The 26,769-nt window shown below is 43.6% G+C and overlaps 1 protein-coding gene across 20 annotated transcripts in view; it reads right to left on the bottom strand.

Moving 5' to 3' along the window:
- Nucleotides 1-26,769, bottom strand: part of satb1b (SATB homeobox 1b) — a 68,410-nt gene that overhangs the window by 24,056 nt on the left and 17,585 nt on the right. For 3 of the 20 annotated variants that reach the window (XM_033640664.2, XM_078171389.1, XM_033640665.2), the window contains exons 3-10: nt 26,353-26,529; nt 25,271-25,397; nt 23,151-23,204; nt 20,396-20,519; nt 12,087-12,198; nt 10,918-10,995; nt 6,430-6,941; nt 3,092-3,304 (exon numbers count right to left, since the gene is read on the bottom strand). In XM_033640664.2, coding sequence (XP_033496555.1) covers nt 3,092-3,304; nt 6,430-6,941; nt 10,918-10,995; nt 12,087-12,198; nt 20,396-20,519; nt 23,151-23,204; nt 25,271-25,397; nt 26,353-26,529 — 1,397 coding nt within the window. The remainder of the gene's footprint in view (nt 1-3,091; nt 3,305-6,429; nt 6,942-10,917; nt 10,996-12,086; nt 12,199-20,395; nt 20,520-23,150; nt 23,205-25,270; nt 25,398-26,352; nt 26,530-26,769) is intronic. The other 17 variants (XM_033640667.2, XM_078171392.1, XM_033640671.2 and 14 more) reach the window with 13 other exon arrangements.

Here is a 26,769-nt window from a genome sequence, read left to right as displayed (position 1 = left end):
AATGTCGGAGCATCGCTGGGCCTTTCATCCAGTTTTACGACAGCTCGACATGGGCTTGTCAGTCTGAGCGCTAGGTTACCATGTCAAGCTAATTGTTAAGGCTGGGACATGCACTAACTGGCTTTGGGGGAGTTGCGCCGACCCATCAGCACATGTGAGAGAAACATACCTCTGCATCTGTTTTTATGAGGCCAATAAAAACCCTCCTCTGTCTCTGGCTCAATTGCCACCCTGGCTGATTTATGTGCTTAAATTCACACCGCATTGCTCCATAGGAGAGGCTGGCAGATGGCCAGGTGTATGAGTGTGCAAACGTGTGTGTTTGTGGGTGTGCGCGTTAGAATTGCCTTGTGTAGGAACAGGTCTACATGATAAATGTTGATGGCTTTAAGTCATACAGGTGAAGTATATTAGGCCCTCAAGATATTCTATCAATGTGCCACCAGCATTCTGAGTGAGAACAGAAACACACAAACCAGAGGCTTTGGGTCAAATTGTTTGCATGCCATGTCGTAGTCACTGTGTTTATTGTTCAGCCTGCAGATCTCTTTCTGTTTTGTTATGTATCTCTACAGCTCTGTAAGCTGGTCTCAGATATGCTACAAGACCCTCTGTACATTCATTCATTCACTGATCTTTAATTCACCTGACGTGATTACTGAAAATCTAATAACGCATAGTTCCAAATCCCTCTCTCTGCATCTGGGATGTTAATAAAAAACATTAACAGTGGCTTATTAAGCCAAACAAAACATGTTGTGTTGTGCAAAAGCCCACTCTCTCACTCTGGATCTCTGTCCTTCTCTGACACAGCCTCTGATTGTAAAGATGAGCTGTGAACTGCGAAGTGGCCCCGCTTAAGTTCGGCACCACTGCCTCAGAATGCCACTCTTTCTTTTTGCAAAGACAGCAACTGGCATCATGCTGAGCAGTTTCAGGGCGGGAGGCTCCATTTTGGAGATGGGTGGGCCTGTGATTCTGTCTTTCCGTCCACCTCACCTAAATAAAAGCCAAATCTTCACCGAGGACAGGACAGAGAGGGCCTTTGTCCGCCGCTCTCACCTCCCAGACGCAGCTGACCGCGCTTCAAATGGGCTTAAGTGGTAGAAAGTTGCCACATACCTTTCAAATGAGGGACGCTTGATTTGCGGTGAGGGTAGAAAGTTGTGCTGCAGCGTTTTTGAAACGGGGACTGACTAAACGATGTTTGATCTTTCACGGAGCTTGTCATCACTGAGTGAGCTTTATTTTGAAAATGGGAGGGCTGTTAATGCTGCCTAATGCATGGTAAAAGGTCAAAATTAGCACAAAAAATTATCCATCATTTGTGCACCATTCTCACCTGTGTGGTGAGGGCGGGGATGATGTAGAGCCCATTTACATGCGGGGAGAATGTAAAGTATGTTCTCCGGCGTGCACGTTGACGGAACAAATGGGCTTTGATTTATTCCACGTGTTTGCAGACAGGTAGCGGCCTGACACAATGGAGGGGAATGTGAGGTGTGTGTGAAAACAATGTGCTAGGGTGGTGCTCGTATCCGTACCCGCTGTCGTCACGCATGTAAACAAAGTGCGCTAATGAGTGCAGTGCATGAGTGTGTCTCTGTCTGTACACTAGAAATCTGTACACACCCTTTTTACACTGTCTGGATTGGATCAGTAACACTTTGTTTAACCTCTTGTAGCACCTATGAAGCCTGGCAGATGTCAGGCGGTTTGTTACGCGTGTCTGGATGAAGTCCAGGACACCACCACAGAGACAGACAGTAAATTCCAGCTCCTAAAAAACACCCAACCTGCTCCCACACCTGAATACCTGTTCTCAATCCTAACTCCGTGTAAACACTCTGACCGAATACTAACAATGTATAGTGTTCACAGGACTAGATATGTTTCTTACATGATGAATAAATGCAGCCTTTGTCATCACTCTTGGCTTAGAGATTTGAAATATTCTCTCTTTTCAGCCACTGGAACTTTTATTTCACAGTACTCTGACTTTGTTGCAGAAAGTCTTGTTAGTTATACAAACATCTCTCTGCACTGAAAGTCTCATTAACCCTCAATGGGTGGAGCCAACAACATTTTTCATTGTGCAAGTTTGCTAGCTGGCAAACTTGAAGTCATATGCAGTGGCCTAGTTGGGTAACAAGACTGTGCATTCGAGGATTTTTGTTTCCCAAACTTGGATCGGCTTGGCTTCCCTTCGTAGCTACGTAGAGAGTCTGACCAAAGCTGTTGCTGATGTTTATTCCCTCGGATATATAACTGCACATTTCCTTATCAGTAACAACACACAAATCTGCACTGAGTGATCTAGAAAAGCATTTCAGTATGGGCATGAGTACGTGGGAACCTGCTATCAATGTATATCTGCACAGATCCAGACAGCCAAAATGGTAGATCTGCACTGATGCAGATAACACTCAGTGTTCTCAGTAAGACATAAGGTGATCTAAGGTTAAAAGCAGATTGGTGATCACGCATCAGAGAGATGTTTCTTAGTATTTCAACAGAAAAAAACAAAACTTGCCAACCTACGTAAAGGTAAACTTGCTTATCATAGCTTATCTCTACGGTCTGTACAGCACAGGCAGGTTGGCTAATCCAAAACCACCAATTCAAGTACTCGAATATGGAAGTCCCTACTCTGCATGGTAGTGGTTCTCTTTAAAAATGTGAATAAAAGAATTTAAACATGATTACTTTGGTTCATGATAGATGCAAAACACTGAGTTATAATGACACATTCATCTATAGCTGCAGAGGTGCTTCGACAATTGATCCATCAAACCATAAATCAGATCCGATGCTACAGGCAGCCACAGCTGCAACACCAGGAAGCCTTGGTGAAGTATAAATCTGCCTTTACCCCTTGACTTCAAATACTAATGCTACTGTGAGCAAACATCTCTGCACATTAAGGCTTACTCCAGTTTGTTTAATATTTATCTGATTTGAGCAGCTCTGCCTCTAAGAAATGTTTGTAAAACTCTGGTCTACTAATTAGATCGTACTGAGAGTTATTTGTGTCGTTAACACAGGGACACCACAGGAAAACATGCACAGGGAGGAATAAAATCTCTGGTACCTGTACAGGTCGGCTGGGTGGAGTGCTGATGAGAGGAGCGGCGCCCATTGCCGAGGCTGCCGTGAGGCTGCGCTCCCTCTCCTCTTGATAGATGCGATCGCGCTCAGCCTCCGGCAGCTGCAGGAAGTTCTGCATGGCGCGCAGGTTGACCAGCAGCGACTGAGACGCTGTCTTAGGGTCCTCCTCCTTGCGCAGAATCTCAGACAGCAAGCCCTGTGCGATGTTAGTGGAGTGGGAGGAGAGAGGGAGAAACCAAAGAGAGGAAGAAAGATGGAGAGCAGGTGGTAGAGCAGCAGAAGGACAACCACAGAAAAAGAAAGATCAGAGCTCCCAGAGAGGGAAGCAGTCAGGTGGCGGGGTCAGGATGGAAGCAAGAAGGAAATAATCACGTTAGAGGAGTCTTAAACAAGACAGTTAAAGAGAAGCATGAGTGTAAATTGAGACTCTAATGACAATTTAGATGTGACACTCTTAAACCCACTTTAACTGTAAACTAATGCTGCCTTTTAGGGATTCTATTTAGACCAGAGATTTTTTACTCCGCACTGTTTCCATGGAGGCAGGTGGGGTCGCAGGCTTTTCCTGTGTATCTACTTCTCTTTTCTGAGTCTCCTGTTTGCTCTGCACTTTCCTCACACTCAGCTTTCTCTCCAGTCAGCAGACACTCTCTCCCTTCCATCACTGTGGTTGTAAAACCATGTTATCAAAGCAAACATGCGCACCATCGCAACTCTTTACCGAACTTAAAAAACTGTCATTGAAACTTTCGCGTGGCCTCTGAACCCACGACAATTTGTTGCGCGTAATTTTGCAGATCTTGGACATATTCTTAGAGCTGTGTGTTGCTTTAGATAAGAGCCGCAGCTCCTCGCCTGAAATGTGAAAGTCTTGTACGGCGGGCAATCAGTGTATCCTCTGTTTACTTTTCAATAGCGCTCAATTCCATCATTATGAGACGGCGATGACTCCATTATCAGAGACGTGTGATTGGGCCTTTTCATCAGCTCTTGGCCACACACTGTGCAAACCATCGCTCCGCTTCTCTCACCATCAATAGGTGTGATTTGGTAATAAAACAAGGTGATGGGGAAAACATGCTCATGCTTTTATTTATTTTATTTTTCTCGAGCACGTAAGTCCTCTCGGGAAATGAGCAGAGCTGCAAATATGTGCTGGGTGTCGTTTGCCTGACTATTAAAATGTATATGTATATGTGTCATGTTTAAAGAGGTAGGTGTGTGGTATCCGGACAAGTACGAACACATACTTACATGAAATCTGACTCAGACTGACGATTTAGAATGTGCACTTAATGTACACAAGTATTCAGGGGATAGTTTAGAGGCGTATCTAATTTATGTTTGTTCTGAGTAGTGAGTCTGCATTCTTCAGTTTGTGCATGCTTATCGTTCTTCGCCATCAACGCCTTCTGTCTCTCTCTTTGGTCAATCAGTTTCCTCTCCTCAGTTCCTCCCCTCCGTCTCCTGTGATCCACCTCCTGCATCGACAGCAGCCCCTTCATGTCACCACTCGACAACCCCCCCGCCCCCCCTCGCTCCTTTTATTAACACAGACTCGTGGAAAAAAAACACACGCCTAATAAATAATCCTCCAAAGGCAAACTCTCCAACGGCACATTGGGCTAATTCCTCATATCAGCCACAGATAAGACGCTGTTTGTGTGGGAGCTTCCACAAAAACACCACTGTCTGACTCTGCCATAAAACACACACACACACACACACACTAACACACGCACATTTATTTTGGGGGTTGCTGTACGTTCTGATTCTAATAGATCCTTATCAGTTTAATTTTTTTTCCCTTTTCTATACACAGCGACTTCAAAGCAAATGGAGTTGTAATGAGGTTTGCTGTCACCTCCTTCAACCCCCCCACCCTCCCTCTAATACAGACAGTACGTCTTAAGACATTATCGCTGCCTTCTGTGTGTGTGTGTGTGTGTGTGTGTGTGAACGTGTGTAAGGCCTCTGACTATGAAGTGAAACCACATATTTTGGCAGGGAGAGACTGCACGCTATGACCGAGCCCGGGTCTCTCACATGGCAGGCTGCCAGCTGTCTTGAAGTACAGTAGAGGTGCTAGATTACTGGAGTGAGAATTATGAATGAGATATAAACTGTGGAAATGAAGCAATTCAAGCGCCGGGCCTTTTGTGTTGTTTCTCGGTAAAGAGGTCCCATGAAATTGTGTTTATGGCGTCCTTCATGTGATGTGTTGGTGAGGAATCTTGGACAGTGAGGGATACACTTTGAGTGTTTTGTGCAATTTGATTTCAAAAGCTGGATTGTTGGAACATTTGAGATGCCATTTTGTGGATGGAATTTTTAGTTACACCATGTAACTTCAGTGGTGCCACATGATGTTTTGAAAGGTGCTGTTTGTGCTCCAAATGTTTTATTATCTTGTGAATATCTGAGTCAATCTGGGGCATGAAATTAAATAAAAATCGAATTATTCATAAATGACATTAAATTAAATCAACCTTAAATGATAAAACAAATTCTAATGCCATCTCAGACTGTATAAATATAACGGGCTAAGCTACTGTGATGTCAACATTGGTTTGTGGACTCCCATTTTAAAGCTTCAAGGAATGGCTGATGCCTTTTTGGATTTCTGGGGCCAAAAGTGGAGCTGTGGAGGTGCGTGGGGTGGATCGATTCATTGATGGTGGCGATGCCTCGCAGACAGCCTATCACTCTAAGCGTCCACGCCCTTCATTATGCACAACATTAAGCCTTAATAAAATGTAATTGGGTGACGAAAATAAAAATTCATTCCCTGTACAGTTGTCACGGACGGAGAAATCAGCCATAGAGACCAAAACCAGTTTTGTACCAGGCTGTAAACATGTTTATTTCTGTTGTAAAGTTGGGCATCTTAACATGACTGTGGATGTCTGTCTGTTTTTGAGCCAGCCTCAAGTGGCCATCTGATGAACTACAGTTTTTGGCACTTGTGCGTTGGCTTCATTTTTCAGCCCCAAAGGTAGCAGCTTGGATCCTTCCTTACCATGACTGTAAAATGTCAATACCAATGTACATAAAATAATTCTTGCATTTAGTTTATTGAAGTTCAGGTTCCTTTTGCCAGTTAATTTGATTGATATCAAAGTTCATGACAAACATCACTTCTACTGACCTAGATCATTACTATTAGCAGGAAGGAGAATGAGGCTTTGGAATGAGATAGCAACTTTTACTACTGCCAATAATTTTAGTACAGACCAGAGTTCTGAATGGACTCTGAAAGTTCTTTTTTGTCTTAAAGTTAGAGAAGCCCCTGTTATCCTCACCCCTGTCTTCCCTCCTCACCTGGGTTCTGTTGAAGGCCACACGGGCGAAGACGGCCTGTGAGATGCCAGCCCGCTTCAGCTCATCCCTCACCCATTGGTAAATCTCGACGGACACCTCTGTGTTTGATGCCACCTGTGGCTCCATGGGCTTGCTGTGGGAGTTGCGGTTGACAGGTGGGTGGTTGAGGTACTGCTGCGACAGGGACTGCTGCGCCAGCAGCCGGTTCACTGCATACTGCTGGTTGAGGATCTGTGCCATCACGAGCTGCTGGTTGACCAGCTGGGGGCTGATGGGTGTGGACACCAGGCCTGGGTGGTGCAGACCGGGAAGCTGGGGCTGTCGGCCGCCAGTCTGGCCACCGTGTGGTGGTGGGGCGTGGGGCAGCGGGGGCACCGGCGAGGAAGGAGTCTGCTCTGCTGTGCTGCCGGGGATGGGCTGCTGCTGCTGGGAGAAGCCCAGGTGGTTGTGGTTGTGGTTGTGGCTGTGATTAGAGCCGGGTGGAGAGAGGTCAGACAGGCCATCCATCTCTGCTGGAGGAGAGGGCGAAAGTGGAGGCAGAGGAGACAGAGACAGGAAAAAGAAGACAGCTATTGTTTAAAAGTCTGCCTCAAACACCACAAACACAGGACTGGAGAATGTAGGAGAGGAACAACCTGAACTACAAGTGCTGGAGAATCAAAAAAACTCTGACCTTAATCTCAAAACATCAGACTGATCAAAAGAAATGACACAGATCTGCTCTGCATCAGATCAAACTTGAGCCTTGAAGGCCTCTAACGTTACTCTCATGACCAATGAGAAGAGAACACATTTCTGCAGCCAGCATGTGTTTATATCTACAAACTTAAACCACTAACAAAAATAAACAGGAGTTTAATGTCTTTTCCCTAACCAGTACCCTTCACAGGCCTCGTCCCTGATTGGATATGACACAGCTGATCATTCAAGGACTGGTTAGGAAAAAAAAAAAAAAAAAAAAAAGTGGAAACGCAGATAAAAGAGCTACATTGTGTTTGACCTGTGTCTTCCACAACCCATGCCTTCGAAATTAAGTTCTGAACGTCTGTGGCCTCATCATGTGGGAAAAAAAAAAATCTTGGAGAGACAGTGGAGTGTGTGTGTGTAGGTAGAGGATTAATGTGTGTGTCTGTGCGTCCACAAAGGCAGAAGCAATCCTGATGAATCTCTCTTTACATCCTTAATTCTGAAATAAGGAACACGAGCTAGCCAATATGGCATTTTTAGGGCGGGATGGTGTAAACGTAAATGAACGCAGACAGAAGGAGTACATCGGAGGATACTTGATACTTGACTTGAACTGTCTGCAAGGTAAAAAACAACAACTATGTGCCGTCATTTAATGGCGTTTTGGAGATTTTTGTGGCATCTCTTGCTTTGGGAATCTTTAAGTCCATAATGGCTGCTAGGGAATATTTTAAGACAGGTTTAAATGATGTGCTTAGAGGATGAAAACAATGATTTAACATTCAAAGTACTACCCACAGCGAAGTGAATGAGCATTTGGAGCCGCTGAATGTTTTCAGGTTTCCGCCTCTCTTTAAGGAATTCACATATGCTGAGGCTTTTTGCGTGCACGATGCCGAGTGAGTGAGTGAGGGGGCAGCGTTTAAGAATTCATACGGATGGCAACATTAACACCTTAGAAGTGTGCTGCGGCCTCCACATCCCACAGAAAAGCGTCGTATGAGATTGTGAAAAGCGTAAATTGCTGTTATGGGGAAGAGGGGAAGGGGGGGGGTCTTCAACAAGCTGAATTTTTCAGCAGATGAAAGATTAAGTGCATGGATGTTTTCCAAAAATACCCACAATAATCGTGTGTTTGAGCTGCCTGTTTCTTAACTGTCAGCAAGCACAAAACACCCGGCCAAGACGGGTCTATTGAGCGTTTGTCGAAAACAAATGATGTGGGGGAAAAAACAAAACAAAAAAAAATCTTGGTAATAATCACATCTCTTCCCATAATCCCTGGCATTCCCTGGCTCTGATGGTATGGCGTGTCTATTCACTCATATGTGAATGTGTGTGTGTGTTTATGTGTGTGTGTGTGTGTGTGTGCATATGCTCGCTCGCACAGACTGCTGGGGGGCATGCTCACAACACACAAACACACAGGCACACGGAGGCATTTCCATGCAAATTGAAAAGAGAAGGGGTGACAGAAGAGCATGGCAGGCCCTGGGAGAAAAAGGCTGCCACAGAAGCGGGAGTCCTCGTGTGGAATCCTGCCACAAAAGAGCCCCGGATTAAACACACAATGGGAATGGGATGTGGGCTGAGGGAGGGAGGGAGGGAGGGAGTGTGTGTGTGTGTGTGTGTGTGAGTGAAGAGAGAGAGGGAATGAGAAAGAGAGACGTACAAAGTGACCCGACTCTCTCTCCTGCGTTGGCTTCCCTGCACTAGCACTGCCACCTCAAAAGAAGAGAGACACCACAGTCGCTGGCGGCCGGTAACACCACTTCAGCTGGCAGAGCATCGGCGCAGCTTGCCAGTACCTGTGACCAGGTACTTATTCCCCTTGACTTCAGGCTCAAACTGCTTGCTAAATGCAGTGTGGTGAAGTAAATGCAGAGTCACATTTGACGCCCCTGCCAAAGCACAAAGGGGTGACCGTGCCACTCTCTCTTCCAGCCTTCAAACTTGGCACTTCCCCAGCTCTTTCTCTTCCTGCCATTTGCGGCCACGTACAGCAGACAGCAGCACGTCATGAATATTGAGGTTGGGGAAGTTGCCACGGGTGCGCGGTGGGCACCTGAGGCTTGTGTGCCAAGGTGTTTGTGTTTGAGGTTTGGCTAACATGAAACATGGGCGCTGGAGTTTGTGTGAATGTGTGTGGGCACATCTTGAGATGTTATCGTGTGTGTGTGTGTACGTTGGTGGTTTTGTTCTTATCAGGACTCCATGGCCCCGGAGAGAGTGACATGAGAAAACCTTTAAAATCAACAGTTTAGCAGTTTATGCGTCGATAATGTCAAACAGTTTGCATATTTTCTTGTTGAAAATGGACTCTATGTTAAGAGTGTGACCATGATGCTGGTGTCGTTTTAAATGCTAGGTTATATTTTGAGTTGAGAAGGGTGAAGGAAGGATTGTTTCCAAATTCCAAATATAGTACGAGCTAACAAAGTAAATAAATCATTTTAATTTCAAAGTACTATTTGGCTTTCGGATTAAGATTAAGATTTTAATTGAGATTCAGTTTAGACAAGATTTAACATCTAACATTAGGTAGTAAGGCCAGGTATTAAGGAAGGAATGTAGCTCCTCACAAGGTAGACAAATCCCTGTGTGTGGTGTGTGTGTGTGTGTGTGTGTGTGTGTGAATGTATTTCTCTCCCAGTTCTATCAAGAGGTGTTTAGTCACATTATGGTGACAAAAACCTGGTCCATACAAACTAAAGCACTACATTTTTTGGGTTAAACTTTTTTTTTTTTTTTTTTAAAAATCAAGGTCATAGATACAGTCGGTATTTATGAGAACATCCAGAAAACGTCATGTCATTTTCTGCCAAGTGGGACAACAAAGCGATTGCTACCAAGCTGAAAAGTTGCTTTGTGGCTTTTTGTCAAATACACCTAAAAATCCGGAATTAAAGGTTGTTTTTTTTTTTTTACCTGGACCGTATATTATTTATTTAGGCCCACTTAATGTGCTTGTTTTTGCCACTGACAGGCTCAGATTATTATTATAAGTGTCTAACAAGATAACTGAAAGGATCCCTACAGTGATAGACCTTTTTGTTTAAGGGTAGGATCCTTTTTGTTTAACCAGAAACAGCCCCAAAATCGCTGCCGTCAAACCCACCAGACTCCATTTAAATGAACAGCAATTTTATCATTGTTAAAGTCACTTTATTCAGTGCTGACAGAAACAAAATAAAACTCAGAGAAGCCATCTTCATTTGCCTTTCCAAAGTTTTAACAATTGTCAACTCTGTTTTCATTGGAATAAACCCTTAATTTACCCAGTTAGATGTGAAAACCTGCTGGCTCTTTACACGCTTAAATTACTTTATTTAAATGGAGTCTGGTCGGCTTGGCGGTGCTGATTTTGGGGCTGTTTCTGGTAAAACATAAAGGATCTAACGCTTTATCCAAACGGTGTTATATTGTTTGGCCATGGGAAAAAAGTTGTGGGCCTCCAAGGACCTGTGGTTCTTGACGTTGCAAATCCCTGCGCAATAACGTTATAGCACAACGGCTAATGGTGCTAAGTAATGTTAGCTCTGCTCTACTGTCTCAAAACACAAGGAATTAAAAAAACGTGCTAATCTATTACAGGAAAACAGCCCTTTTCCCCATCGCAAACTCCGCCCTCACCACACGTAACTATGACAAGACACCGACTGTATCTATAGGTTTATGGTTGGGTTAAAGTTACAGTAACATTTGCCTTAAGCGTGCAGTAGTCATGGTTAAGGTTATGCTAAGTAAGGAATTTATTTGTGTCGTTGCAATGTCCTCCAAAGTGAAAACAAAAAAACATACCTAGTGCATTGGCACGCGGGCTCTCACGGAGGACACACGTCCCCAGGTAGCCCTCCAGCTGGGAGGGTTGGCGCATGCCTGCACAGTCGGATGGCAGGGCACGCACATACACACACACACATACACACACACACACACACAGAGTTGTGAGGAGAGAAACACAGGGTTAATGCTTCCTACAGTACTTCTCTCCCACTCCAGCTAAGCAGAAATATGACATTTAAAACACCAGCATCACTGAGGCCATACTAGCAGCTGCAGCAGCCCCGTTTTTGTTTTTTTTTTGAGCAAAATAAAAACCAGATAGAAAACAATTGTGACAGAAAATGTGTAGGAGTATGCAAGAGAATACACAAGTACAGCAGGTCTGAAGTAAATAATGTTCTCAGCATATGTTGCCACTTTAACAGAAGAAAAAAAACATCAGATAAGATATGATCACAACACGCTATTTGCATGGAGGCTGTGAAAACATTTTGATATAATATCTCATCTGTCATCACGGCGAGCAGTAGCGCACTGGCAAAGAAAAAAGATTGTTCAACAGATTGTTAAAGCTAATATCTCAACATTACACTGCCTTATGAGTCTCACAACAGAAGAGTGGTGTTCCGCTTAATCAAAAGACATAAAAATATATCGGAATTCTATCTCCAGCTGGGGTGCCACTACTATCGTGTAACCTCATTTCCTGGCGGGTCAAAGGGGATTTTTTTGAGATAATATAAAGCATGTGTTGTTAGAGGGTTGATAAGAAAATCTAATTGAATTTCAGACTAGGCGGTGGCCGGTTGAAGTCATTACTGCCTTTTGTTCGTGGAATACTAAAGCGTTATCCTTGCTCACAAACAAACAAAAAATAAAAATAAAACAGTCAGAGGCCTCAATTTGGCTCTTGCATTAGTGTTAGTTAAAGCAATAAGGGATAAATCAAAGATAACACTGTGCTCAACTGTGAAACAGTGTGGAGTAATCTTGAATTATTAGATAACAAGATAAAAATGTATTTCTGCTTCATGCAACAGCAGGGAGACAAAGAGACGGTTGGTTAGAGAACATATTGTAATGGCGACTGTGTGTATGTGTGTGAATGTGTGTGTGTGTGTGTGTGTGTGTGCAAAGAGACAAAAGTGTGAGCGCCATACTTTGCGCCCCTCCGTTTTGCTTACCCATCATATCTTTTGTCTTCTTGAAATGTTTATACCAGCGCCCAAATTCCTGACACTTCGCCGCCGACACATTTGCATAGTAAGTGCTGTTCACAATGGAGGAAATCATACTCTGAAAGAGAGAGATTGATTGAGAGGGAGAGAAAACGAGAGAGAGACTTTAGATTCCCATTGTGGAAAATACAGACATAATATTAAAGCTTGTGAAACATGCAGTAACACTGTAGCTTGTCAAAACAAATAAAAGATAGGGACACGGTAAAACCCAGCACTAAAAAAAAGCCAACTGAAAAGTATCAGACATGCAGAAAATTTTGGATCGCGCCTTCTCAAGGTAAAACAAATTAAATCAAGCAAGGCTTTATCTTTTCTTTTTTATCAAATGCCGTTGAGTTTGTCTTTCTTTTTTTTCATTTCAGAATGGGTAAATTATAAGGTCAACTGAGTTCTGAGTCTGTTGACATCAAGCGCAGATGGCAGGAAAGATATTTACCTTCAAAAGGAAAGAAGATAGCAGCTTATTCAATATCAGCATCTGGGGAGTCGGCCGATGTAAACAGATAAACCTCTTTTATTTTTCAGCTCTTTATTTATACAATCTGTTGAAGACAACAACTTCAAGCAGACTGAGGGCCGCGCTGAGCGTGTCGTTCTAAGACGCACGTGTGCTCCCGTCTCCCCTTTACAGTCGATTCCTTGCCCTCTCTACGTTCACTTCAACCGCTCTCCTTTGCCTCAGAAAAAACAAAGAGGCGATATTTTCCTTTCCCTTCCAGTTTCATTAAAATGAATGTTTTAACACCTTGCCGGCCTCCGGGCGAATAGCGAGGTTGGTGCAGGAGAAATTGTTTTTGATTGTTATAAATATTCAAAAGAACCAAACCATCTGTTTTCAAATTACAGGTATGCCATCTTTATCATTTTCTATAATATATGCGCTTGGAGGATGGCAGGGGGAACCTTCTGGCAGAGCAGCATGGAGGCACAAGCACAATGAATGGGTAGAGGATGATTCTGGTTCTCCAGCTATCCTGCACAAAAGGAGGGTAAAGGATAGCAGCTGTGCTGTCAGAGAGGTTGCTCTAACCCTGAACTCATGACCTCTCTATGCACCGTATGCAAAAACACTACTATGAGGTCTCATCGATGTTCAACTGGAACACACCGCAAAACTTTGTGGCACAAATATGAGTAAAGTTAATGGGAGGATCCAACAGGAGCAAGATGGACACAAGTTTACATTATCAAACAGCAACAGGAAGGGATATGCTCAAGGCTGAACTTAGCTTTAAGAACTATTTTAATCAAGTTATTTCTCCTCCTACATACAGTTAAAAGATGGATGTTTATGGCTGGTAACACTGTGCAAATTTAAGAAAGCAAGTGTTCTCCAAAGACATAGAGTGTGGCAGGAATAATAAGGACGCATTTTTCCGGGTCTCTCGTCTCAGAGTCAGTGGGTTTTCTGAATGGGTTTATGCCCATTCAATGCCTGAAATAAGCTTTGTGGTTAACAAAAGCTTAAGAGATTGTCTTTAAAAAAGCCGGTCACTAACACGTGGCTAAATGATACTACAGAACCCCATCATGCCAATCATGGCGTTACAGCTTTGTTGTGGTGGCGACACTGAAGTCATGTGACCGTAGTGTAGTTTGTTTATAGGCTAATGTTAGCTTTTCACAAAATTCACAACAGCTGTGTTCATTTATCAGGCTGTTCTCATCATGCACGGTTCGTAAGTTTTCTTACAAAATGTAATGCACCAAAATTCATACATATCCCACATAATGATGAGCCAGTAATTCGTAACCATAACCCATGGCTAATGCATAACCAGTGTATTTTGGAAGGCTGCGATCACAAGACTAATGCACTGACGGGGATAAAGAAGGAAACCGTCCCGAGTGGTCCATAAGGAGGCACACTGGAGCGGGGACTTTCCCTTGGGACATTCCCCAGGAGAACAGTGTTTGGTACCATGTGAACTTCGAGTGAACTTCATTACATTTTAAGGCATGTCGTCACCATGGCTCTTTTCCTAAAACTAACCGAAACGTAACTTTATACTAATTACGTAACTCTACGTTGAGGATGTAACGTCATCTGCGGGGTGCTAATTCATGAGCTATCCTAAAGACTGCAGTGCGTGCATTTTCGTAGGATATCATGTGAGCCGCTATATGAGGATACGTTGTGAAGATTATTTTGCAGAATATAAAATATACATATCGTAAACTTTGTTTGCCACAGGTGTTATTTTTGGCAATCATCCAAAACCCAGTGGAAAAATCCCATCGGCTTTTGTCGAGGGAACCAGGGCGACGCTAACTTCCGGGTTGACCTACAAAAAACCGTCATCCCCGCACCACTTTATACACTGTGCTAGATGCCACTGAGAGCAATCAACAGCAATAACTGCTATGGAAGAGTCCACTAACATGTCGCGGCTCTTTTCATTTCAACCAAAGTAGCAAAAACCGCCGTCATGGAAGTGACTCTCACGGTGAGTCTCACCATACCTGCTCGTACCAGTTAGAGTCAAACGCGGTTGCACTTTGTTACGCCCATTCAGCAGCTGGGAGTGAATTTGTGCAAACCATACTGTGGTGTACCACGCTGTCACGCTGCAAATCAGGAGGGTGAAGAGGTCTGCATTTGGGCTTGCATGGTATAACAAAGCAGTCTTTAATAGATCCACTGAAAAGCCTTCATTCAATGAAAGCCCTGATAGAGTTCAGGTTAGGGTGAGGAAGTCAGAATTGCCCTTTTAATGGGTCATACATTTATGCATGAAGCAGCTCCTTCTTTTGAAATTTATGCAATATTGGCATCAGGAAATAGCAACTGCAACCTTGTATGGTCTTAAAATGATTATTCCTGTTTATTCCTTATGATAAGCATAAGCCAGTGTAAATCAGAGCGAATGGTTTTGTTCTTGATTTACTGTCTTGGTGGAGCAGCAAACCACACAATCCAGTTTAACCTGGTTCCGGTAGCCAACTCCCCAGCCAGAAACCCATGTACGAAACATTTATTTAAAGTAAGAGGAGTTCTCCTTTAAGTCTGTGGGATAATGAACTCCTCTCCTCCAGCCTGCCATGTTTTATTTACAGTATATCTGGGCTAAGGCGGCTCGAGGCAACAAACAAGAGACCTGCAGAAGACGGTGTGCCTTTCTCTCTCTCCCCCAATCTTTCTCTCTATCTCTCTCTTTCTCCGCCATCTTTGACACAGATGTTCTAATAAACGCTCCTCATTAATCAGCCCTCTCCCTCAATACATCACTCTACCTCTCACAGGGGGCCCAGTGTGTATGTGTGAACAAAACAATACACACACACACACACACACACCTATTCTCTGTCTCACGCTCTCCCCACTGCTCTGTCACACACACATACATACGCACTAAGTGAAATCAAGCAGATAACCAGAGCCTCTGCTGCCACTGTGGTGCCAGCAGGAGGGCTGTGCTAGGGCTTGTCAACAGGTAGCTTGGGTGTGTGTGTGTGTGCGTGCCAGTGTGCATAAGTGTGTGTGTGTGCATGAGCATGTGTGTGGATCCTTTAAGTGATAGCCATCTGCAGCACAGAGAGCTTATCAGCAAGACCAGGAAGTGGCACTGGGCTACTATCGGTCCCCAACATCTACTCCACTCCCCATCATGGGAGACAGGAAGAGAGAGAGAAAGAGAGAGAAGGAGTGTGTGTGTGTGTGTGTGTGTGTGTGTGTGTGTGTGTGTGTGTCAGAGAATAGCGGTGCAGCAGGCAGGTACTGTAGGCACCCAGCTGCCAGCGTTAGAGTGTGGTGCACACACTGGCAAATGCAAACACACACACAAAGTACAACCCCTGCAGACAAACACACATGGCGCAGTTACACAAATGCACACATGCAGATTAACACACATGCACGTACACAATTAAACACACACACATGCACACGCGGACACACACACACATTCCAACTTAGCCTGATGTCTTGAATCAGCTGGGGAAAAAGCACATCCCATTTGCAACACTGTGCCTTGTCTCTCGCCAACATCTAACACAGCTCAATTATGGCACATATCCACCTCAACTGGGATGACCCCCCCCCCCTTCAGCCACACACACACACACACACACACACACACATATGCACATATACACAGGCACACACGTACACTGGCAACCAGGTTGTGCCTATGGCTGCCGAGGTGGTGAAGGCCTGCAAAGATGGCATTTTGATGACTATTTGCTGCTACGCAACGCAGCAGCTGGTGCATCAGGGGCCGCCCAGTGAGAGTGAGCAGGGGGTGGGCAAGAAGAGGTGGTGGCAATGGGAAAGAGTGGGGTGAGGTGGGGAGGGGATCTCGTTTGTTGCCATAGTTTCTGTGAACATGGGCAAGGGGGTTGCTAAGCTTGGTAGCAACCTCAGAGAAAAATAATAAGCCTGATTGGCTGATTGAGGCAGAATCAGGAGAAGTTTTATTTAGGCGATGATTCTGCGAGCTGTGAATCTTTAAGGTTGCTTTATACGTGTGCAGGTTGGAATCAGTTCCTCCTGCAGAATGACAATGGGCGTGAGTGAATACATTTTCTCTCACAGAGCTTCCTCGTGCCATTTGTAGCCCAAACACACAAAGCATGACTCCCCGCTACAAAAGATTCAAACTAAATGTTTGACAAGACTCCGGACAAAAGCGGCATTTCACAAAATAACCCCCCGCCGCCCTCCCCTCCCTGCTCCACCACCCCTCCTCCCCATCTCTCTTCAGAGCTCTGTTCAGAGGTGGCTAATTCTCTTTCACTCACTTGCTGTGATTCTCTCATCTGTTAACCTCTCTTTTCGGTCTCAGGATTACGCAGCAGAATATCATGGAAACACTAATCCTAAAAAGGTGCCAATCTTCTGTTCCCTCCTGCAACGCCCCTTTCTCCTCCCACTCATTTCACTTTTTCTGCTCAACTCAGAAGCCTCAGAGGGAGGGCCAAGTGCTCCCCTGCTTCTCACCTTTACATCAGACTACACTGTGACATCACCAGTCACAGGGCAGGCAGTCCATATATCAAGGCAACATGGGTGCATCCCTCGATCCTGACAACCACTCCACTGAGCCAGTTGGGTTTAGGAGGGACAAACCACCGCTCTATGGGTGTAGCAAGCCACATGAAACCCCACAGAGTAACAGATGTCAAACGCCATCATGGCAGCCATGTTTGAACAAGGAGGATACATGTAGATCATCAGCGTATGGAGTGCACATAGCAAAGCTGCCAGTTTGGCTTTAAATTAGATATAAAACTGGATTAGTATTTAAAGTTTGCTGCCTTAACATGGCAATAAAATTAATAAATAAAATAATGTTTAGCCAAAATCTAATAGACACAGTAAAGGTTTTAAAAATTAAGGGTTAGATTTCAAAAGCAATAAAGATATGATTTTTTTAGTGATATCTGCACTCCACAGTAAGCACTGAGTTTTTATAGTAGGCTATACAATGAATAATCTGCCACCACTAAAAGTTGGTTTCCCTTCTACAGTCAAGCGTTCTTTGAATTCTGCACTTTACAATTTCCTAGTAAGGACGCACAACAAAGACTATGCTTACACGCACACTAATATTCCACTATACGATACCTTGAATATGATACAGGTCATTTAAACAGCATATTCTGAATTAGGCCTTTTTTCCTGAATGCAGCATTTTCCGACCGATTAAGACATGGGATAAACCAATATTATCCTTGTTTTAGGAACCTTCTTTGGACATGTGTACAGCACACTTGGAATATGCGTCTAAATTGGGGTTTTTCGCGCAGTTTGGGACACATGGCCTCATGCCTTACAGTCAGCTCTATGTGTTGTCATGGATGCATTGTACAAAAACCAATTAGCCAACAAGGCTGGTGTAGAGACGCATGCGAAAAAGGAAAGCCCACATTTCTGATTGGAAAGACAGACACATCTGCTATTACCATTACTATTACTATACCCCAATTCTCACCTCACTTCCCTTCAGAATTGATTTAAGCTCTTTTTAAAACTTGTAAAGCTCAACATGATTTAGCGGCGAGTTATATAGCTGAGCCTCTGCTCCAATTCGTCATCCGAGATCCTCAAGGCGACCCTAACTAGTCGTCCCTGAATAAAGGCTGGTAACTCAAGGTGACTGGGCTTTTGCCATCAAGGCCCCAAGGCTCTGGAATTCTCTGCCTGAGGAGATGAGGCTGGCTAACACATTACCCGTTTTTAAATGATTGCTTCAAACATGTTTTTATAGGAAAACTTTCCGTTATAGTGCCTGATTTGTAACTTTTGTGTTTTATTTCCTTTGTATTGTTTTATTGTCTTATTTCTATGCACTTTATAAAGCACTTTGTAACCTTGATAAGTGCTATACAAATAAAACAGTATTATTATTATCACAATTATTATTAAATATTATGACAGGTGTCCCATGTATAAAGGCAATGCTCTTGCCACAACGGCCTTGGGTTCAATTCCAGCCTTCCCACACTTGATACTGTCCTATCTATTAAAGGCAAAAGCTCCAACAAATAATCTTAAAAATATCTATCTATCAATCTATATACATATATTATGAAAGACTTGGGTATAAACAGGTTAAAATAAATATTACAACACCATCCTTTTCAGGAAGGTGGTGGGAGGAATGAAAGAGGCAGGCTAAGTTCAAACGGTCGAAGACTTTGAGAAAATATCTATTTTAATACATATTTTGACTTAATAAATGACATGTTAGGGCATGTTAATTGGCTGCATGTACCAGGAATATTAGTGTAATACTTATTTTTATTAGCTATATTAACATCTTAATAGAGATACTGACTTTTTTGGAATGAAGGCAAAGAACTGAATATTTTGTGCATGTAAACAAAGTCATTGAGAATAGAAAGAGGAAAAATACTGCAAGTGTTCGCAGTGACTGAAGCTACCACGTCTCCACAATGGCTGGCAATATTTTCTGCATGACAGTAAAACGTAAGACCATTTAATGCCATTTAGATCTGAATTTAGAAACAAATTGGCTGTTAAAATACATACAAGACAGAAAGAAACAGATTCTGTTCAAGATATTTTCAGGACGCTCTTTCATCCTCACTGGAAAGCTAAAACAATCTTCAGTTTAATTTGAGACTGGTGTGTATTTGAAAATAGCAAATGTGTGTCTGAGGAAGAGTGTGTGTGCCTGTGTGTTACATCCTCTGAGCTAGCGTGTGCTCTCTTCTGAGCCGTCTTCACATATGGACCGTAAACAGGGTGATTACCAGACCGGGCTGGGCTCCGCCTGAACGCCACCCAGGGACTCTTTACATCATCAGCGCACTGCTCATGCCCGGCTAAACACACAAACACACACACTGAGAGCAGCCGCTAACACACACACACACACACACACACACACACACATACACACAAGCTCACAGCGCAAATGAGGGTCTCCAGGTGACCATACGGTGGCCTGGGAGGAGAGCTGGCTTCAAACTGAAGGCACCTACGCACACGCTTGGATCTAAATACACACACGCATGCAAAACACAAATAACACTTTCACATGCGCGTCCCATACGTTGATATACATTTCACAAACACACTCAAGCAAATACACACAAAAGCCCACATATCTCCTCCTGTGACACACAAACTCAGACACACACACACACACACATACACACACATTATTGGCCCTTGTGAGAGATATACTGCCGTTTCATTCCATTCACTCCAGAGCTGCCTCCATGATATACTGACTACACTGCCTGTTAATACAATATCTGCGCCAGTGCTTTCTATCCAACCTCCCAGCCGACAAAAAACACAGAGTGTAACACCTGACATGTGAACGCACGTACAGTACATCCAGTCTGATACTATGAAATGTTGAGAATTAACTAAATGAGGAAAAGAACAAAAGCAATCCAGATCATTCTGGGCTCGGGCCAATGTTTATCTAACAATAACCATACGTTCAACAACACCTCTGCTTTTTGGCTGCCGTTGCATGTGTGTGAGTTTGTGTGTGTGTGTTTGTGTGTGTGTGTCGGGGGCGGCAAGAGAAACAAAACAAAAAAAATCATGCGGCAAACAGATGACAATAGCCATTGATTTGGATTTTCTATGCCGATTCTCTTTCCCACTTGATCAAACTCAGGGCATTTGATAAGTAAAGGATAAAATACAGTGGTGATGGAGATAGGGGTGTTTGTTTTGTTGTGCAGTATGGAAGCAGGGGGGAGGGGGTTGAGATTGGGCGTTAATCTTTTTTTTTTTTTTTTTAAATAAGCAGACTGGGCTTCAGCACCTGTGATAAGGGACATTCTTTAGCCAGAGAGCTCTGATTCATGTCTTTGAGTAACTCCTTGAGGGCGTTTCTTACTGTAGAGTGGCTCCATTGCTCGGGCGGCAGGTCCTCCAGCTTAGGACAACTGCGGAGAGAAAGAGAGAGAAAGAGGAGAGGAGACACATGGGGATGTGGGACGGAGGGGGGACAGGGGAGGTAAGACAGGGAGAGGAGAGAAGGAGGAGGGGGTAGACAGGGATGTAGAGGGAGAGGAGGGGTGAGGAGAGAGCATGAGAAACAATTCAGATGGAGAAGAGACAAAGATAGAAAGGAAAGCCAGCAGCCCTGATGGTATCTTGAGTGAAACGATAAAACACACAAGCTACAAAATCAGCAACACAATATCAAAATGATTTAGGCTGACAATCCCCCTGATATATGGAGCAAATGGGTAATAACACCAATCTTTAAATCTGGAATTAAATTTGACCCAAACAACTGTGTGAGAGGCAACTTAGGGAAGTTATCCTGCAGCATCCTGAACACCAGACTGCAACACTCTTTTCACTATCTGGCCTGACCCCTGACACTGACTCAAGGAAAACAAATTACATAATCCAAATGTATAAAACAAGTTGATTTTTAAAGGTTCAAGAAATTAGCTCTTTTAGTTGATGTGATTGTTCCTAAATCACTTTAGAACTTGCATCCACATCATATTGGTTCCTTACCCTATATATTTGTATACGTCTGTTTGCCTTGTTGTAACTTGTAGGTCACTCTTGGCTTTAACCTGTCTAAATAAAGGATATATACATATAAAACAGATTAACCCTTTCATTTTTTTTCTATAAGGTCCATTGATGGTTTATTTCTTGTCAGAAAACAGTCAATCCCAAACTAACAGAGGCCAAAATAGCATCTTACAATGTCTTGTTCCAACGCTATGGAACGCACTACCTATAGATATCGCGGGAGCTAGCTCGATAAATAGTTTTAAAATAAAGCTAAAACGCATCTGTTCACTTTGGCCTTTAACTTGCGCTGACTTTCTGATACAGTTCTGAAACTCTTTATATTTACGCTTCACGCTGCTGCGACTCTTTTAAAATCTTACTTGATTTTATGATTTATAGTTTTACAACTCTATGATTTTATGAATCAGTTAATCCATGTTTTAATCTTTTTTAAATGCTGCCTTGATTGTCTGTTTTATGTCCATTATGTCTATTTTCATGTGAAGCACTTTGTGCTAGGGGTGTATCATCTTGTTCACGATAACACTGGTATAATTTTTAACATCATATAAAAAATTCATATCATGATACTCGCGATATTTTGGCTTGTTGACATATTGACGTCATACTGTTACCCACGGCAACAAGAAGCATGGCTGAAAGCGAAATTATTATGGCCCTGTGGTGGTTCCAAAAAGAGGAGCAGCTTCAGTATTCAGAACAAACTGTGGCGTCCTGAATGTTTTCTGAACAGCCCCGGACTTCTCAGACTCTTTTAGCAGCCTACATCATGTAGGTTTACATTACCAAAGGTTTATGACAAAATCACTCAATGACACCGACTTCCATGTGCACGCGGCGAGAGAGGAGAGGGAGAAATGCTGTGCTGCTGCCAGAGGAGCCGCTGAATGAGTTCCCTCTGAGTGGTAAGTCACTGAAAGAGTCTGAGAAGTCCGGGGCTTGTGGCTTGAAAAAACCTCCCTATATGTTAATGTGTGATAGTTGTGGTATCATAACAGCCTGTCACAGGTTACAGTGTGATGATTAGAGGAGAAATGGCAGAGCATAAAGGTCCAGGTGGAAAAAAAACAACTCAATCATTTAGGATTTTACTAAAAGAAGAAAATCACCTGTTGATTTATATATATATAGATCCCAGGGGACATTTTTTGTATTTGGGAGCTGTTTAAATGTGTAATTTGTGGTAGATTTTATTTAGTTGAACTATTAATATTGTATACAGAATCTGAGTCTCATCCTGAGTTACTGTTGTTGTTAACAAACTGAAGAAATGAGAGATCATTTTTGACAAATTTTGGCAAACTGTAAAACTATATCACTTATTTTGTTGCAATTCTATTTTATCAAATTAATAATAGATTTATTTATTTTTTTATTTATTTGTCATGTCGTCAAGAATATCGTTATCGCAAAAATACCCTGAAATATCGTGATATAATTTGAGGGCCATATTGCCCACCCCTACTTTGTGCTGCATTTCTTGTATGAAAGGTGCTCTTTAAATAAAGTTTATTATTTTTAATACATTTTCTGCCACTGGACCAATCATATTTAAAACAAATCACTTTGCCCAGAACAGAGGTTTAAAGCAGGGTTGCAGTCTCAGTCCAGGCCTGTTTAAAATACTGTATTTATTGATGAAATGACCAAATCACTGAAACAATCAGACAGACAGAGCGGGAGAGACAGAGAGAGGAAACCAGAGAGAAAGAGAGCTGAACACACGGGCTCCCGCTCTTTTTTTTTTTTTTTTCCTGCTGCAAGCGCCCCTCCAAGACAGACAGATTTCATTTGGCGCATCAAGCAGATGCATCTGGAGATTGCTCTGTCTCTCTCTCTCTCTGCCTGCCTCGCGCTCTCTCCCCCTCTTTCATATTCTCCCTCTCTTTCCCTTTCTCTCTTTCTCTCTCTCCTGATTGTTCTGATTAGTTAATTACTTTATACAACACATCTGCTGGATTGATGCATGAATTATACATCAGCTGCATGTGGCGACTATTATTTCGTGTTACTTCTACCTTCCTGGCTCGTTGTGCTCGGCGAAACAATTTAAGGTGTTACTGGCTAGATTTCTGCGGCAGTCGGGGCAGGGGGGGTGTGGGGTGTGGGGTGTGGGGTGTGGAGGAGGGGTGAGGTGAAGGGATGGTGGGGAGGGGAGAGAGAAGGGGGGGAAAAACAAATACAAAACAATAACAATACTGACAACAATATGCAGCAAAATCAAAATAGATTTATATATCAAATAGATTGGCTTTGACGTTAGCTGGTGCTAGAGTCGTGTGCCGCGGGGATTCAGCTCTACCTGAGAAACACTCTGATTTCTGGGTTTCTGAAAATGAGAAATATATTTACAAGGTGGGTGGGAGTGTGGAGAAACTGTACTGAGCGCCAGTGAGAGCACCCAGTTTGTTCTGAATAAACACTTCACGTGTGCAAGACATATGTTTGACGTGTTTGACGTGTATCGCCGAATGACTTTTCGTTAAACCTGCCCTGACACTTGACAAGTGAGAGAGATGAGCGATTGAGCGAGGGGTGATGAGTGCACAAGTGCATGAGACATTGTGTGCTTGTGTCCATAAATCTGTCTGCTGGTGTGTTGGGAAACGTTACGAGCGAGGAGATAACGGGAATAGAAAAGGGATGCGTGCAACGGTCGAGGCTAACATCTGCTTGTGAGAAAACACACAGCCTCGCACACACTCGCTAACACACAAACAATGGATTTTCCAGAACACCTTAAACTGCTCCAGCAGCTAGAAAGCCTCTGGGGAGAAGGAAGTGAACAAGAGGAGGGAAGGAGGGAGAGGAGGAAAAGGGGGTAGTGGAGAAAGACAGCTATCCATGCATTCAAGGCTAGCATGCCGGAAATAAACACAACCTTCTGTGTTCTGGCTGGTGGACGTGTTCACATCAGTCAGTGTGTGTGAGTGAGTGCTTCGTTGGTGGGTGGTGGCGATGGCGGTGGCGGTGGTGGTGGGGGGAGACACAGAAGGAGAGGGGAGAGAGAGGAAGAGCGAGGAAGAGAAGGAGTCGGAACAGCAGCTGGCACAAGCCTCCACACCAGTGCCACTCGGCTGTTTGTGTGTGTGTGTGTGTGTGTGTGTGTGTGTGTGTGTGTGTTTCTGTGCCTATGAGCACATATGAGCCTGTTTCCATGTCTATAAATGCTCGTATGCTGTGTGTATAAATACAACGAAGCTTCACTCCTACAGAGTAGCATTTAGCATACAATATGGTGAGTGATGGCACAAGACAGCTACCAGAACTCAGTGTAAGAAGTCGTCTTTTTTTTTTATGATATGCGATGTAGATTCAGAAGAATATATTTCACTTAAAATAGCCAATGCAGCGAGGTTTATTTATGGAACTATTTCAGGTGAACAAGCATGTATTCATCTGCTGCCGCAGAGTCATTTTTAGCTGTGCGCAGTCTCCAGTTGCCCACTACATTCATTTGATTAATTTTTTTATGAAAAGAGCTAAAGTAGTGCTTGGATTCAAAAACTGTTGCTACCATATATCATCTCACCAATCTCCGATGCAAAACTGCCCGTGCTATCTGCACATTAGTTAACATCACTTACCAGTTAAATGCAGAGCAGCTACAAGAGATAAATCTACTTGATCACTCATCACAGAGAAGCTAAATTGTTAGCGTGGTATCAGTGTTCCCATCGCTTTATGCTTAAATTGACAAATAAACCAATCTCTGTTTCTTTAGCACCATTAGGCGAGGAAGTTTTCAGTATTCAAATGGGTTTTTCACATTTCCTGGGAAAGGTCAGTCTGTTGTGTGTGTGTGTGTGTGTGTGTGTGTGTGTGTGTGAGTAATAGAGCTATTCTCAGTATCAAACATGCAGAGGGCATCAGCAGATTGGCACATGCCTCTGGGCATACATGCTATCTGTGAGTGTTGGAAGCAACGACTAATAGGTACAACTGGTTCCTCTGTGTGTATTAAAGCATGTGTGCATGTGTGCTTTAGGTCACAACACTGCACTTCTGTGGGCGGTGGGCAGGTAAAAAAAGTTGCATGAACACCTACGCACATTTTGGATTGATGCACGTGTGTGCGCGCAATTGTGTCAGTTTCTAGCACATACTTTAAAGGGAAACATGACTGTGTGTTTCTTACCTGTGCAGCTGGATCTTAAGCGTGACCACGTGGTAGACGTCCTGCAGCATGTCAGCCACTGTAGCGTCCGGTGCGTCTGTCACGTATGACAGGGGGACGGGGTTCCACTTCCCCACCTGAATCATACCTGGAAATGCAACATGCACATGTGCGTGCACACGTGAACATTGGTAAATGGGACACGCAAAAGCATATAAATGGACTCAAGTGCAAACATAGAGAAGAAGAGAGTACAAAGTTCATTTTAGCATCTTAGCTCACTGACGCTGAGCTGCATAACTACAAAGAGTAGGTGTATTTTAAAACAGTATCACATGCACAGTGTGTATGAAGCCACATGTAGCCACTCCAGAGGCATTTTAGTGCCATAAACACTCTTCATACACTTTATTTGTTACTGAAATCACAACAACCGTGTTGGAATTTCTCATGAGACTGCCCTAAAAAGTAGCAGCCCACACAGCAGGTAGTAAGCTTATGGGAGAGGTGGACTAGGATATGTGTGTGTGAGTGTGTGTGTGCACATAAGTGTGATGGACAGGCTATAATAAAAGAGCATGCTAAGAGGCACCTTGAAACAGCCACCCTCGGCCTGCGTGTGCTCAAGTGCAATTAGCAGACCCTTTCCTCCACCTGCCCCTCCCACCCACTGAGTCATTGAGTGTATGTGTATATAAATATATACAGTATGAGTGTGTGTGTATGTGTGTAAGCCTGCGCTTTTAGACTCTGTGTGAACAAGCATACATCTGTGTGGGAATGTGTGTGTGTGTATGTGTGTGTGACCCCTGCGAGACTTGAGCATCTCCTGTCTGGGATCAGTGTCAGGATGTGTTACTGTGGCTTCAGATCTGCTGGCGGTAGGCTATTATGGTCACAGAGTGTGTGTAGCATGTGTGAGCGAGGCATAAACGAGTGTGTGTTTGAGTGTGTGCAGAAGTAACAGCATGTCAGAAAACGCTGTGGCAAAGATGTTAATGAGCATTAGAGAGATAAAGCAGGGGAAAAAAGAGAAAAATAAAAAGTATCAGAGCAGAGAAGGAAATGAAGAGATGGTGATGAGAGTCAATGAGTGACGTTACCTTTGGCCTGGGCCGCTGAGCTGTGGGAGTAGCCCAGCGACAGCAGGGCCATCTCGATGAGCTGGTTGAAGAGCATGTCCTTGCGTACCAGGACGAACTCGGCGTGCTCCTCCTTGCTGTCAAAATCCATGGGATTCTCATAGTGCTCGACCACGCAGAACACAGGCAGCATGTTGCCTGAGGACACCGAGACACAGAGACGCAAGTAAGAACCGAAAGGGTTCACATTTCTTCACATGCAAACTTTGACCTTCAGGATTCAGCGTGTTTGCGGAGGGACGAGATTAATATTTAGCACTGACGATTAAGTTACACCGAGGTTGAGTGTCAAGGGATTATGAGTGAGTGATTAGATTGCTGCTGAGTGGAAGTTCTGCACAGAAATTAACTAAAGCATGAGTTTGGACCGTAAAGGCA

The sequence above is a fragment of the Epinephelus lanceolatus genome, chromosome 10 (genome assembly GCF_041903045.1).
Source record: "Epinephelus lanceolatus isolate andai-2023 chromosome 10, ASM4190304v1, whole genome shotgun sequence".
NCBI classification, from domain to species: Eukaryota; Metazoa; Chordata; class Actinopteri; order Perciformes; family Serranidae; genus Epinephelus; species Epinephelus lanceolatus.
This window is presented reverse-complemented; position numbering and strand designations above follow the sequence as displayed.